The 16568-nt window shown below is 36.0% G+C and overlaps 1 protein-coding gene across 4 annotated transcripts in view; it reads left to right on the top strand.

The window, feature by feature from the left end:
• Nucleotides 1-16568, top strand: part of LOC150084163 (uncharacterized) — a 63033-nt gene that overhangs the window by 18356 nt on the left and 28109 nt on the right. For 3 of the 4 annotated variants that reach the window (XM_090375909.1, XM_090375910.1, XM_090375911.1), the window contains exons 3-5: nt 3838-4043; nt 6647-6788; nt 16389-16482. In XM_090375909.1, the coding sequence (XP_090232035.1) occupies nt 3838-4043; nt 6647-6788; nt 16389-16482 (442 nt within the window). Of the gene's footprint in view, nt 1-3837; nt 4044-6629; nt 6789-16388; nt 16483-16568 lie in introns of all 4 variants that reach the window. The other variant, XM_090375912.1, reaches the window with a different exon arrangement.

Below are 16568 nucleotides of genomic sequence, written 5' to 3'. Positions count from 1 at the left end.
GATTTTAAACGATTATGGCTGTCAGTAACCCTTGACCTGTTCCGAGGAGTGTTTTGATAATTCGTCCTGAAACAACGTTGTCTTGCATATCACAAAAAAAAAATTGTCGATATTACTGCCGCGTTAACCTGCGGAGATGTAGTAAACCTCGAAAATTTGAGATGTAAAAAATGTTTTCCAAATTGCTAATAGAAGAAATATTTCACTAATTTATGGGCACCCTGTATTACAAAAAAAGGATAGAGCCTAACCTTTTGTCTTAATATGAAGTTTAGTTTAAGTCAAAGGTTGTAATATAAACGCTCCATTTCACACAATGCCATATATTAACAGTTGTGTGGACAAGATTTTTAGTTTGGGATGGAGTATATATATATAGACCTCGTGGGTAGCCCATTGGGTAGAAAAGATCTGAGTTCGAGTTCCGTCAATGACGCGAGGAATTTTTATGGGATTTTTGCACAACGTGGCTACTTTTGTCGGTTTCAGGCGAGGGTAGCAGGGTTTTTTCTCCCTAAAATCGGATTTTTCTTGCAGCAAAGAGCAAATCTGCCACAAAACACTCGCAATTTACAGATATATTATATCCTGCTCAATATGCCCTATGTTGCTGATGCGCCTAAATTCCTATAAAAACTAATTTTTATATATGCGAATATGATAAAAAATTGCGTGTACAGTTTTTTGCTATTGTTGTTTCTGAGAAAGCGGGGGAGGAAGGGAAACCTTAACTAAACTAACTCAGAATTCGGCAGACAGTATCAGAATACCTTACATCAAAAATTATTCCACTCCAGAGGCGTAACTAGGGTTGATGGCGCCCAGGGTAAATAAAAAAATGGCTCCCCCAAATCTGACGCCCAGGGCACGTGCTCCACCTGCCTCACCCTAGTTACACCACTGTTCCACTCATACTGTGACTTCTTTCCTGCATCCAGTTTCTGTAATATAAGTTAATGTCTTTCATTTTTTAAAATATTTTAAATCAAGTTTTGTTTATAACGTAAGCCGTATCTAACATATAACGGCTACAACAGTTAGCAATCGCGCGTTATCCTGCATAAGACAGGCGCACCAAATACGGAGGATGCGGAAAGGTCAGGGAATGACCACCGCATATCCCCGGAGCAATATGGCCTTAGTTGCTAATGCTCCTAAAAACCAAATAACAAATAAACAAGACAGGCGCTGTCACTTAGTGTAAGTGATATGATTCAGCATTTTAGATGAATATAGAAAGGAGGACAAATTTTGGTCTAATAATCACAGATTTATGATAATTACATAATGAAAGATGGAATAAGTTGCACCAAACATGCTTAGAAATGATTATGGATCATAATAGCTTCGGGTCATTGGAAACATCCCAACGCTGTACACTAAGTGCAAACAACAAATTCCAATCCTCCACAGAAGCTAATTTTAACTCACGGAGGGGCTTTGAGAGTGGTGGGTGACTTGCGGTTTGTCTCTCCAAGATAGCCCATACATATTCGACAGAATTAGGTCCAATGACTTCTCCGGCTACTCGATAGAAACATATGACACACCCTTTTTACTCAGTTTCTAATGTAAAATTAATTTAAACACTCTTCTGATTTTCAATTATATTTGGGAAATGGAATGCTCTACAGCAGGTGGTACAGTGGATCATGAATGGATTCGCTGTTTCGGAAAGTACTCACTTTTGATCGTAATGTTTGCTATTTTTACAGCTGAAAACCATCTCTATTCTTATAATGTGTATATTACCATTTAGAAGTTTGTTTGAGTATATAGTTGAACGCTGTTCTGCGAACTACTTTCAAAGATAGCGTTAACTCAAAATATGTAATACAGGGCAGTTAATTTTGAACCCAGGGGTAATAAATTACAGTGAATGACACTATTACTGCGCTATCTAATCACATTTAACAGATACTGCTGAACTTGATACTTCTGTTTCAGTTTCTTACAAAGAGAAAGCAAACTTATAATTTATACTAATAATATAGAATTTAAGTAGTAAATGGAAGATCATCAGAGCCCCGTGTGTTCTACGTTATTAATCAATTTACAAACTACTGAGAGGAATTACCTCGATATAGGCATGCAGAACCTAGGGTTAAATGAATTCTGTACGCTCGGAGAGAAAACATCAGTGATCAAACGTACCCGGAATCTGTGGTTCAAGGGCTCTAAACCCGACACCAAAATACATCAGAGCACCAACAAATATCAACCAGCGAAACGAATACAAATATGTTCTAAAAAATGTGTTCATATATGTTCTTAGGAAAGTAAAAAATTTTTATATCATATTTGTATTCGTTTTAATCATAGACACAAAGTCTTCTTTCACTCGTTGATGGTCTGATGTATTTTGGTGTCTGGTTTAGCGCTCTTCAACCACAGATTCCGGCTACATTTGATCACTGATGTTTTCTCTCAGAGCGTAGAGAATTCATTTAGTTATTTTAAATTCATTTAATCCAAGTAGCGTTCTGCATGCCTTTATCGAGGCAATTCCTCTCATTAGTTTGTATATAGAATTTAATGTACAATTAATTACAGTATGAGTACAGTAATCCTCCAAATGCTACAGTAAACCTAACAACTAAAAATAAAGTACTACTTTTGGTCAGGTAAAGTATCATTAAAGTGCCATTGAGACATGGCACTGCCTTTTTAAAATTTATATACTGATTTATATATTTTTTGGATTTATAACCGACGTTACATAATGTTCTCGTATTTGTATGCCATCATCAACGAAGTGACGTACCGCTCCCAAACTGTCTCACATAGCCTGGATATAGCAAATAATATAGAGCATTAGGAATTTTTCTACATCATCCCTTAGGATGGGTGAATGTGTCAGAGCAATACTGGCACCAGTTTCTAGCCTCGCATGCTTTTGTTAGGGTTTATTCCATTGAAAAAGATACCTTATTTTTTGGAGTATGAGATGCACTTTTATTCTGCAAACGTTACGTAAAATATCCCTGCATGTTATGCATGAATAGTGCATGACAGCGAGGTTTTGTTTTTTTTTTTAGATCAGACCGTGTATTGTCCTTGCCTAGCGCATGGGAGTGAGAATTTACGCATGACCCGCAAAAACTCGTTCATTATATCCAAGAAAAGATCAATAAAACTTTACTTCCTTCTAAAAATCTGAAGTCTATCAAGAAATTTAGAATCAGCAATGCCCTTGAAGGTATTGAAGATTACGTTCTTTTTTGAAGAAAGTAAAAAAGTTCAGGTGATAGCATCGGTAATGATCTTTAGTATGCACTCGTGAATTCTATGTTTTTGATATATGCAATGAAATATTTTTCATCAAAATTTGCCTTGTAAAACCTGTGTGCGTCTTATAGTTCAGAAAATACGGTAATTAATTTATTGTAATAAATAAAAAAAAACTTGTTGTCGCTGTCATGCGATGATAAACTTGAAATTAAATCATTAAACAGAGCTCAACCTGATTTAAATATTGTATAAAAGCAATGTTCTAACGGGAAAAAAAAAAAAATTCTACAGTTCCGTTTTATATTCCTGTTAATGCGTATATACAGTGGTTTTTGCCACTTTCCACTCTTTGGAAGGTCTTGTGTTGAACCCTGTCGTAGACTGGAGGAAATTTTAAAGGATATTTATTTATTTGAGTGTTATTATTTCTGTTTATTTATATTGATTTCATTCTATAAAAAAAGCCCTTTTGACTATGAGGAAGGGTGCTAACTAAAAATTCTCTCCATGTCCCATTCTTTCGCATGCTATTAATTGTTATAATTAGCAAGTAATGAATTCTTATAATAGGATTATTACGAATATGTTCTTTTATTTACTTTTCAGTATAGGAATTGATCCAGACGATGTCCCCCAGAAACAGCGTGACCCAACCCGTTTCGACAATCTAAAAAAATTTCTCACTGATACCTGTCAAAAGGAAGAATACGAAAAAATCTTCAAGGTTATTTTACCTAACCTTATAACCCATGCCCTGCGACTCCGTCTCCTTAAACCTATTGCAGGATTCACTTATTATCTACCACAAGAAGGTAAGCATCTTAGTCTTTTTCGTAGCATCAGAGAATTTTATTTTCTATGTAATAATAGCGTACACCTTAAAATGAAGGCAAATTTAGAATATTCAGGTACGAGTATAATATACCAGGGGTGACGAACCTTTTCAAGGGTGCATGCCAAAATTGGCTAAATCTTTTTAAAAAACTACCCTCACATGCCGCTCGGAATTTTGCAAAGTACTGTACAGTACTTTTTTATCCGGACCGTCAATTATCCGAACACCGTCCCCCCCTCCCCCCCAAATTACAGTATCAACTTATAGTGCACTGGTTATTATGCTGAAATATTACCTCCTGTCGTTTAATGCATCTGAATGCCCACTTACGCGGAGGCCTTCACTGCGCTTGAAACTGCAATGGCATGGTGTGAGTGCAGTTTTACAGAGATACTGCTATTAAAGAGGATGAGAGACCTCGCAGCAAAAAAAAGACAATCTCGCATGGTTCAAAGAAAAATTCAAGATTACATATTTAAAAAAATAAACCGTCCCAATATTCATTATACAGTACTCTTATTTGTGTGCAATTACTTGTGTTTGTTTATTTCTTTATACTGTATATAAAAAAAGTGTGGTTTATAGTTGAAACCATGTAAAACAATTAGGTAAGTTCAAAATAAATATAAATATACATTGTTTCTTCAAAACGTTTTGGTTATTATTTAATTAGTAAACCATTTCCTAAATCAATTATTTTTTTATAATACTTCATATTTCAAAATACCTTGCGTACAATAATTTAATGGTAGGCCTAATTCAAGGAACTATGTGACTGGAAGAAAAAGGAGGCATATAAATTGGGCATTCTCACGTATGTTTGATTATCCGAACTATTTGATTAACCAAACCAACCTTGGTCCCAATTAGTTCGGATAATGGACGTTCTGTTGTATCGTTATTTTTCTCATGCATGTTTTACTTGACAAAAGAAGTAACCAAAGGAAAAAATGAAATAAAAGACATTTATTTCAAAGATGCTTTAATAAACGTATTAAAATGAAATCCTTCATAACAAAAATGGTAAGTTTTAGCTTACAGAACAAATAATTTAATATAAAATGATAAACCCCTCTTATATTATTACTATAAAACATCAGTGAGCTTCTGTTGCTGCACCATTTACGACAGATACTTTACATCAGGCTTATACTTTGTAACTTTTAGAGCTATGCATGCACTAGTTTCATCCGTGAGACTACTCCTATGACTAGACTTAACAAAGTTCGTCACTGAGAACAAGGACTCACGAGAATATGTTGTGACAAAGTTTTTAGTAATGCTGTTGTCAGATTTTTTAAACAGGCAAAAATTACAGGAATGGAATTCCAAACTTTTAATACCTCACTTTCTGCAATTTTTTTTTTTTTTTTTTTGCTAATGACGTCGCTAATCGTTCCCTTTCAATATTTTATAAATCAGCTTGAGATCGATAAATTTTTGCCTCTAAATTGAGCAGCTCTGAAAACTAATCAATTGCATCCCAAAATCGTCCAGGTCGATCCACTGAAACATTTTCAGGTTCAGTTTGGCTAGTTTTACTTTTACCGTCAGAGCATTTGAATGCTCTGACGGTCTTTGTTTCTCATCAGTTTCAAGATCAGTGATGTATCATTTTAGGTTTGGGAAATACTGTATTTAAAATTTCCACTGTACATCGCATTTAAAAATCCCCAGCTTAATTTAAAATGCCTTTATGTTATCGAACATAACATCAAGAGTCATACCAGAGCCCTGTAATTTGATGTTCAAGTCATTTAAATGCGAGCCGAAATCTTTATAGAATCAGTTGCAGTGCAGGCTGGTTCAGAAACAAACATGCCTACATGCCTGGCAGAAAGAATGGGTGTGCGCAGGTCACGACTCAATATGGATTCCTGGAGTGATGTCGTTCGAGGTTTGAAAATTTTTTTTGGGACGCTCTGAATTCCGCGTGCCCAAAAAAATTTGTATGCCCCTTTGGGCGCGCCTGCCATAGGTGCGCCATCCCTGATATATACTGTATGCCGCTATAATTCGTTATAATATACAATTTTCATCCCTTTTGCGATTAATTTAATTACAGTATTTTTATTTCTTTTTTTCTTCTTGTAATGTTAGATTGTCCCCGACTTTATGTGGGAATGTTTACCTTCCTTAATAACGGTTATTAAAACAGTTATCAATAACTAAACAAAAATATACATTTTTGGTTTGCTTATTGATAAAAGATTTCATATTACCGTTAGTGGTTCAAAAATATTTAATATATTCTGAATGCAAAAAAGTAATTAGAAATAAAAAAAAAAATGTTAACAAATTAACCGCAAAAATGCAGGTTTTTTTTTTTTTTCAAGGTTTGTAGCGATTTTAACTTGAGAAAAAAATTAATTAAACGAAAATAAATTAATTGAGGGAGAAATGAACACCAGAGTGCGTTATAGTAGAGCACGAAACAGTCGACATGTTTCTTTAATCTGTAATCTAACTACAGTTATATTGCCAGCCACTTCTCCCTTTTTCTCTAAACTTGTTATTTTGTATATAAAATGTTATAACGAAAGAATAAAATAACTCGAAGCAGATATTTCTTCCATTTAGATCGAGTATCTTCGGTAGATCGCCGTTTCATTGCGTCCTTGATAGCGAATGCCTTCTTTTCAACATTCCCTAAAAGAACAATCAAGACCCATCCAACTTTACAGGACTTCAATTTTTCAGAATTCTTCCGTCATCTTGAAGAGTAAGTTTTTTTTTTTTTTTCATTTAGATAAATTTCTTGTTAAACTACGGATTTAAAACGCAATCTTTTGTAAACAGCATATAAAATTCTTATTAAGTATTTTAGGTTTAAGTAGTTGAAATCAAACATTAATCATCAAACGTTAATAATGTTAGTATTATGAATATTATTCTTTCATATATTGGCTTTAAAGTTTATGGAATTAACAAAACTTATGTAACAGAAAAACCGTTATAATTATATGATTGTATTTCAGAATCTTTAGTTCTTCTCTTACAAGACGTGATGATGTAAAGATCAGAGTACGTGTTAAATAAATATTTCATTCTCCCTTTAGAGTTATGGGTAAATCAGACCATAAAAGTCATTTTAGCTTATAATTATTATAAAAATAACCGTAAATCAGAAATTATTATAAAATATTGATTTAATTATAATTATTCATAATTAATTAAAGCATTAATTATTAATCTACTAATTACATAAATATAATTAAATAAATTATTTTTTAAAATTTCTTATTTAGTTATTTGTATAATAATTTAAGCTAAAATAACTTTCATGGTTTATCGCTTTCAAGTTATTTGGTTCGGATAATATTTATATTAATTCTAAATGAACAAATTCAAAATTGGAATACTAATACATTTTTATATTAGTATTTTAAATTCTTCTAAGGGTTTTCGCATTAAATTATGACTACATTTGAATCGTTGTGGAGTTGGTTACAGTCACGTTGAAAAGTTTCTGATGCATGGAAAACTATAACAGTCATTTTAGTTTTGTTTCTTATTTGTACATCACATAAACCTAAATAAATTATTTGATTGGCTTTAAGTTGTTCTTACTGATCGTATTATTTTTGCCTAATATACAATAAATAACTTAATATTAAAATATTTGTACTGCACAGTCTGTGGCAATGCTGTAGATTTTATAGTCTGTCTGTCCGTCCGTCCGCATATACAACTCGACCCCCAATGGACGGATTTTCATGAAACTTTATATTTGGAAATTATAAAAAGATTTGGAAATCTCTTCCACATTTCATTAAAATCGGACCAATAGAAATATGGCAATTATTATTATTTATTTAATGTTTTCCATCCTCCTGTAATAACTCTGCTCCCAATGGATGCATTTTCGGAAAGATTTGTCGAATCTTCCCAGATTTCATTATTATCCAATAATAATTCAGCAATTATTTATTTGTTCGTCAGTCTGCACGTAGTAACTCGACTCCTGGTGGATGGATTTTCATAAAATTTTAGATTTTACTCTTTTAGAACGATTTTTCGAGTCTTATCAAATTTTGTTAAAATTGCACCAATAGAAATCTGGAAATTATTATTTTATACATATCACATAGGCCAGGGATCGGCAACCTGCGGCTCTTTAAAATGGAGTTAGAGGACTTAAAAATCAAGGACCTGTGCAGTGCAAGACTAAAATGCCTTAAAACTGAAACTGAGGATTTGGAGAGGTAAAAGGCTGCCCTTGCAATTCTACACAAATGGACGGCGATAGATGAGTTGATGAAAATGCAAGACCAAATTGTGTTCGATGCGTGGAGTAGCTTACCGGACACGTATATATATTTGAAAATATTTGCGTTTGGACTTCTCTCAGTTTTTGGTTCGACGTATTTCTGGGGGCAGATATTTTTGAACATGAACTATATTAAAAATAAATCAAGAAACCGTCTGAACAATGCGAGTCTCTCAGCATGTTTAAAGATGAAAATTACAGCATATTCGCCTGATGTTGAGAGACTCGCTCAAGAAGTTTAGCAGCAAAAGTCACATTAATTCGTACCTAATTGGATATTTGTTACGTTTTTTCAGTGTTAATAAATAATACTTCAAAAATATATTTTTTTAATAAAACACCTTCCCACTCTATTCCATTTCTTAAAAAAACTACCTCCTCCCAGCTTGAGCTGAGGTGCGGCTCTTCGATTCTCTCTTTTTTTTAAATAGATCAAAAATGGCTCTTCACTCAAAAAAGGTTGCCGACCCCTGACATAGGCTATCTATATACCACATATGGTTGCTGAAGCACTGGATATTATGTTAGCTGTCATGTGTTGGTTGGAGGAATGATTGGGCAGTGTGGCGGATGCGCAGAAACGAAATGGTCTCGGTTCATGCATAAAAGGCCTTGCGTTTTGCTAATTTTTTTTTTTTTTTGTTAATCATGAATTATTACTATACTGTCTGCTAACTCGCCAAAAATGTAACACACAAACTCCGTGACTAATTGCATGACACTCCCGGTCACTATTTTGGGAAAATTCTTTTTTTTGTTTTGTTTTTTGTTTTTTTTGTTTTGTGTATGTACCCTACGCATTTCCGGCTTCGTATTTATATTTGGTAAAAATCGGAAATAACGTTTAAACATTACACATACATATTCCGCCTCATTAATAGTACGGATATGTGGGCTTATCTCGATATCATTTTGAAGGAGTGATGATAAATTAAAGAGGAAATTCCACAGTCTCTCTTTCAATGTGTCATTAACCTACTGTCGCTACTGTTTTTTTTTTTTTTTTTGTTTGTTTGTTTTTTGCACTTAGTTTTACTGTTCCTTGTCATTTCCTTATCATCTATTTACATTATTGTATCATGTTTCAGTGTTTCCATGTATATTGACAATATTTATTGATTGTTGAAATTTTATTTTATAAACTGCAAACTCATGACTTATAAAATACCATAATCTATTGAAAATTGTAGAAAGAATATATGAGATTTTTACGCTTATTGACGACTTCCTCTAGCTCTCGTGGGTAGCACAGTTGGTAGAATCGCTGTCCTCCCCACGCCCGGTGGAAAAGACCCCATTTCGAATTCCGTCGATGACGTGAGGAATTTTGTGGGCCTTTTTCATAACGTGTCTGAGTTAGTCTGTCTCGGGTGAGGATAGTATGGTTTTTCCCTCGGAAACTTGGGTTTTAAGTCCAGCAAACAGAAAATCGACTACAGAACACACTCAATTTACAGACGTATTATATACGGCGCAATATGACCTTAGTCGCTATGCGCTTGAAACCCTGCAAATAAATAATTACTGTCGTTGCTTTGTTTTTAGAGTTCCTTGGCGCAGGAAAAAACCGATTAGCTAACTTGAAAAATCGCTATTCCCATTGCCTAAGAATAGCTTACTACAACCCGACTGTAGAGGCCTGTGAGAACTCCTCTCGAGTGTGATTCGAATCTCTCCAAGCGACAAGTAGCAGACCAACTGTACTTCACGGGATATCATTACTATCACAATTTCTATAGAAGACATCTCCAAATTCTAAAATAATTGGCAGTCGCACTTGAATATGGAACTTTTTCGCGATGCAGAAATCATTAAGTGCATGGTTTCTAAGAGACAATTTTTAGCATGGGTACAATTCTTGGAGCAGTCTACACACTGGACGCTTTTCATTTGGGATTTTGACTCTTGGTCCACTTGAAAAAACTCATTTTCAATATTACTCAAGTTAGCATGTTTCACGGTGAGCTGCTCGATTTTTCAGAAACAGAACAAGAAACACAAAATTAGTCAAAAAACAAGTATGTAAGCAGTACATTACGTTTCAACCATGTTAGCAAATGGTAATAATTCAGCAAATAGTAATAACCATGATTACAACAAGCAAACTGCAATGACTTTTATGCGCAATCCGAGACCACGACGTTTCTGCGCATCCACCATATTTTCCATTCCTTCCTACCATCAGCTCACGGCAAAAAACAATATCTAGGCCCCTAGTATACACCAATGAGCAGAGGGGCATATGTCCATCCTTAACCAAAAATTTTAAATTAAAGAAAAAGAACGCAGGAGGCATTCTAAAAAAAAAAACGCAAAAGCCTGGTCGCCATGCCCATCTCCTTACGATGATACGCCACTGCCAATAGCAATCAACTGACAAGAGGCAAATGGATATAACCCAAACGACTGTAACATTTTTTTCTACAAAATGTTAGGAGCCTTGCTAACAAACTACATACATTGCAAGCCCTGCTCCTCCAGGAAGACATTGATTTCATTTGAATCTCAAAAACATGGGTTGGTGAGGGGAAAACAACTTGGATTGCTCCTCTCGTCCACTCACTATCATTATATTGCAAACTCTAGGAAGGATAAGAGAGGAGGTGGTGTTGCCATCTTCTTCAAGGCCTCTTTCAGGCAGATATGTCTATAGCAGTAAAACATGAAACTATGAAGCAATCCCTGCAATTTTCAGCAAAAATGAAAAAGGATCGAAATCCGTCTTGTGTATCTCCCACCAGGACACACCCCATCAATCAGAGAGGATCTTATCTCATGGATTTTTGCTCATCTACCCCCCCCCCCCATATCCAAACAACCATTTTAGGAGATTTCAGCCTGCCTCTGGCAAGGTACAAGGATTCAAGGCAAGACATGGAAGATACCATGCGGACCTGGGGGGCTCATCCCACTGCATACACCATCGACCAGAGGAAATCAAATCCTGAACAGCGTCTACCACAATTTGGAACAAATACAAATCATTCCCTATAACTCCAAATTCGTGTCGGAACACCTACCAATAGTGTTTGAAATTGCACAGGCACCTGCAACCTCAGTCGCTGGGACCAAATCCGCGGACCCGGTGCATACAGTAACCACATTTTCAACCAACCTGGTCAGATCAAATGTTATCCTCACTGAACTTAAAGCATTTAATTGGAATAATCTCTGCTTCAAACCAGTGGAAGAGGCAATTAATGCCATTTCTAATGAATTAAGACACATTGCTCTCATTGGTGCGTCGAAGACAAAATCTCCTCAAACACAAAGTGGTGGTTCAACTCCGAAACGAAACAGGCTTTTAATCTAAATCAAAAAGCCTACAGAACCTGGAAAAAGTCTGGCTCCATGCTAGATCACATCGCTCACAAGAAACAACGAGCGAATTTCCTGCGTCTTCGGAAGAAGGCACATCGTAAGTATATCCAGAGAAGACTTAGGCATTCCAAGCGTATCGTTTCCACACGTGGTCGTCAGGTGGAAATGGATGAAGAAGCGATAAAACTGTGGACACAGTCAACCTTCAACCCTGACCCGAAAAAACATCCTCCCCTCCCTGTAGCGGCCATCACAGATAAGGCTAGGACCGAGATTGCGCATGTTAAGATCTCAATAAATGCACAGTTGGTTCCGATGAATTTCCCCTCTTTATTCTCAAAATATGCAGTTTCTATTACATCACCTCTTCAACCGTATCCCCGAGACTATTATCACACCGACAATGTGGAATGTCTACCATGCTTTACCAGTCCCAAAAACTAATAAACCAAAAGATCCCAGAGACTACAGAGTAATCTCTATTTCCTGTGGACTACTAAAAGTGTTTGAAAAAACGATACAGTCCACCTTAGTCGATCACTGCTTCAATGGGCATCCACAGCATCTTCATACTGTTATTCCTAGGAGGTCTACGCTTTCAAATCTATTAATGACCAGCTGGGCAATGCAAAAAGCCCTTAACTCTAAGAAACAACTTGAAATCTTATTCCTAGACATACAAGCAGCTTTTGACACACTCAGCACAACAAAGCTAGTTAAAATTTTGAAGCATTATTTCAGAATCGAAGGTAACATTCTTGCTATCCTCCATCAATTCCTCATCAACAGGCAAATCTTTATTAAATATGATCATAGATTGGAGAGGATCACCACGACCTCTGTTGGCGTCCCATAAGGGGGAATTCTTTCATCATGGTTTTTTGCCGCAGCACTTGAGCCCTTCCTTGCGAAGCGCTCAAACTTTATTTCATACGCTGATGATCTTAAGATGCTGGTCACATCCGATGATCCAGCAAAAGCTGAGGCAGTCGCCTATGAAAATCAGATAGTACTGTTTGAACTCCAAGATTATCTAGGACGTCTGGGACTTAAACTGAATCCTCAGAAAGCAGCGCAGATGACTTTCACAAAAAGGAGGACTGTTAATAAAATTATGCTCACAATAAATGGGACCGCCATTAAAAAGGTTCACTCCCACACGGATTTGGGGTTGAAGTGGGATGATGAGCTTACTTTCAAAGATTACCTTAAGATCGCCAGGCTAAAAACGCTAGCGGCGTACTGGGCAATTCGTCGGTCTTAGGCCTCGAGAGTTCCTTTTGGAATACGTCCGAAGAAATTTAATACCTGTACGGCTCCACGCTTCGGTACTCTGGTCAGGAGCTTCCTTTACTCAACTAAAGAGATTTCTGGGGGTAAAATACTACCTCCTGAGATGGCTAACCAGGGAGATGGGTTACCCTTTCACCATCTCTGGGAGCGTGCTCTATGCAAACTTGGGCTTGAAACCCTGGGAAACCATAGTCAAAAAGAGAAATTTACATATCTTGGCACACTTCTATGCTGCCAAATGGATTCGCCTGATATCTGGGATGTTTCTGCAAACCCTTGGACCTCACAACAAACCCGGTGCAATTCAACAACTTATCTACAATCTTGTCTGCAAAATGCGCAATACCTTAGGTCAGTGTTCCCGGCGAATACGTTCGGAATGTATAACTCCCTGGGAATTGATGCCTCATCTTTCTGCAGCTCGAAACGCTATAAACAGGACATAGTGAAAGAATTCTATAAACACGAACAATAAGCACTATGTAAAAATAATTCCCTGCGAAGGCTTTCTTAGATTCACCATTGTTTTTTATTGTTTGTTATTTATTTATTTCATTGTTTATTATTTTATGCATTGATTTTTACTTTGTTGTGTATTTTCAATCTGTTTTGATCTCTTGCAATTCCAATGAATGTAATCAACTGGAATTTGCATCATGTACACCCTTCTAGCCGAACCAGAAATTAAGTCCAGTTAAAATAAATAAAATAAAATAAAATTTTCTGTTTATACTCCGGGACGCCCATATGGTCAGAGTTCACAAGATCGAAAGAATAAAAGAAACATCACCCTATTTAGCAGTCACAGACTCGGTCACTCAAAGCATGTGCACTTATGTACCATCGCGCCTGTTCTCCTTCAAACAAATTGTTTCTACTTACACGTACAGTATTTCCAAATCTGGAGCCCACGATCGGTTATTAAACTGATACGGTAATTTAACCACACAAGCCACACCGATAGTCATTGATTAAATTTGTTAACGTGAGGTCTGAACAGTTGAGTTGTTTAAACAGACTTGAGACTTTAGGAGAACAAAACAAAAAAAATTTCCCTCCCTAGTAATGCTCGAACATCCAAAACTACAGTAGACTTTCAGAATAACCGCACCTTCGGGGATTCACGATGCCGTTATTTCGGTTTTTCAGTTATCTAGAAAGTTTTATTTGTAATATATTTAATGTAGAAATAATGAGGCTAAATAACAAATAGAAAGATTGAGAATGCAATTTTCTTAACTGCACATAAAAAACATAAACATGTTGACAATCCAATGTTATATTCTGCATTAATACACTCCTACTTATGCCCTTTCTATTTTCTATTATAATATCAAGTTTGTCACTAAGCTTTAATGTTCTTAATTATTCATCTTTTCTTCTCTATATGAGGTTTATTAATTTTAGGAGCCATAGTGAGTGATTTTTAAAATAAATGTAAAACACAGATATAATCCGTGATATCAGTACAGAATTCACTTTCAAAATGGCGAATTTAACAAATAAAGTAATCACGTGACGTCGTTTTATTTTTATTTTTTTTTTTGGCACTGCAAGACAGCTGTGCCGTTATTTGGAGTGCCGTTATTCCGACAGTCTACTGTAATATACTGTAGATATTTCTGTAGGGAGAAAACGGGACAGGGGGTTCGATCACGAACTGAAACAGAAATCTTCCCAGGCTGAAGAATATTTTGAAAAGTAATAATTTTTTTTTTTTAAAAAAAAGGATCGAAGTTGCTGTTTCAAATTTATTGAGGTGTTAATATGTGGAAGGGAGGAAGGAATTGGTGGCAATGAAATTGGATCTGAAACCTCTGTAGCTGAAATTGGTGTCGATATGATTTTACCTTCTCGAGTGATGCCTGAAACGTATTCTCATTTATATTGATATTTTCATATACCCCCCCCGCCACACACACACACACACACACACATACATACATATTGAAATCTATGGAATCGTATTTGGTCTTAAAAGCTTCTCAGAGACTAACAATGCAAGGTTGAAATTTTGGTGTCGATCCAACTTTCCTTCCCTAGTAATGCTCGAATATCCAAAACTAATATAGTGTATATATTTCTGTCGGAAGAAAATGGGATAAGGGGGTTCGATCTAGAACTGAACCAGAAACCGTCCCAGAGACAAACGGAACATATCCTGACAATTTAGTATCGATATGTCTGATCCTTATTGAGTAATGCACACGCATTCAAAATATCCTTTGATTTTTTGTATAGAGACAACTCAGCCTTCGTTGGTATTACAGTTGTTATAATCACAGTCTTCTCCACACCGGGTGGAAAAGATCTGAGCTCGAATCGCGTCATAATAACGGGAAGGATTTTATGAGTCTTTTCACAACGTGGCTGAGTTAGCCGGTCTCAGGCGAGTGTAACAAGTTTTTTTTTTTTTTATCCTGGAAACACGGGTTTTTCATCCGGCAAACAGGAAATCGACCACAGAATACACCCAATTTACAGACGTATTGTACGAAACAATGTGGCTTAATTTTCTGAGACACTTATAACAACTATAGAGAACTCGAAATTTTAAGGGGTAAAAAACAACAACGAATTTCTGCTATTTAGATTTTAATGAAATTTGGGACTTCTAATGGAGGAACTTTTTTAAACGAGAATCAATAATACGACTTACGGGAAATATGACAGAACCAAAACATTGGAATATCTTCAACGGGTAACGTACAGTCTGTGTTAAATGCCAAAGTAACTAAGGCCATGAGGCTTTAGCATGTGGCGTCTGTAAACTGCATGTATTCTGTGGTCGATTTGCTTGTTCGCTGGAAGAAAACCCAGTTTCTGGGGGAGGGAGAGAGGAGGAAAAACCTTTAAATCCTCGCCCGAGACCGACTAACTCAACCACGAGTTAAAATAATAATAGAAATTCCTATCGTCATTGATGGGATTCGAACTCTGTGTCGGGGGGGGGGGGGAGATGGTTATATCCACTGTACTACCGGGATGGCCTTATACTGTATTTTATCTCCCCTTAAAAACATTTAGCTCCTGTTGAACTCGATGCAATAAATAAATAAGTAGAACCCGATACCTTTCATACAAATGCTCAAGAAATAATACTGTATAAAAAACATAAAATAAAAATACAATTGACTGGCATTATAGGCAGTAATGGCGCTAGCATTTGTGGCGCCTGAGAAAGAACCTTGTCAAGGCGCCTAATTCATATCGTATCTTAACACGCATATATATGCAGTACTAGCGGCGCCTAAAATATCCTCTATTAGCGCCTGTGCAATAAATATCCCCTATTATTGCGCCTGGCCTGATTTTAGGTTTCTTAATGTGGACAATAGGAGGTTTTATAGAATAGAGACGTGATAACTTAATAAAGTTACACAAAGATGTTTATAATATAAAAATATCAATTTAAGGTTATATTCTTTATTTCTTTAGTGAGAATCAGCAAAGGAAGTTGCGGGACTTCTTCAAATATTTCGAAATGGAAGGTTCGGAGCATTTAAAAGGTGCAGTACGGGTATGTAGGCAGGTAGGTGTATAAACTTGTGCAGCAACTGAATGGCATAGTTTGCAATGATTCAACATTAAAACGTTCTTTTTTTTTTTTTCTTTCAT

The sequence above is a fragment of the Mastigoproctus giganteus genome, chromosome 6 (genome assembly GCF_048544385.1).
Source record: "Mastigoproctus giganteus isolate SK-2022 chromosome 6, ASM4854438v1, whole genome shotgun sequence".
Taxonomy (NCBI): domain Eukaryota; kingdom Metazoa; phylum Arthropoda; class Arachnida; order Uropygi; family Thelyphonidae; genus Mastigoproctus; species Mastigoproctus giganteus.
Note: the sequence above shows the minus strand (reverse complement) of the source record. Positions and strands in the feature narration are given on the sequence as shown.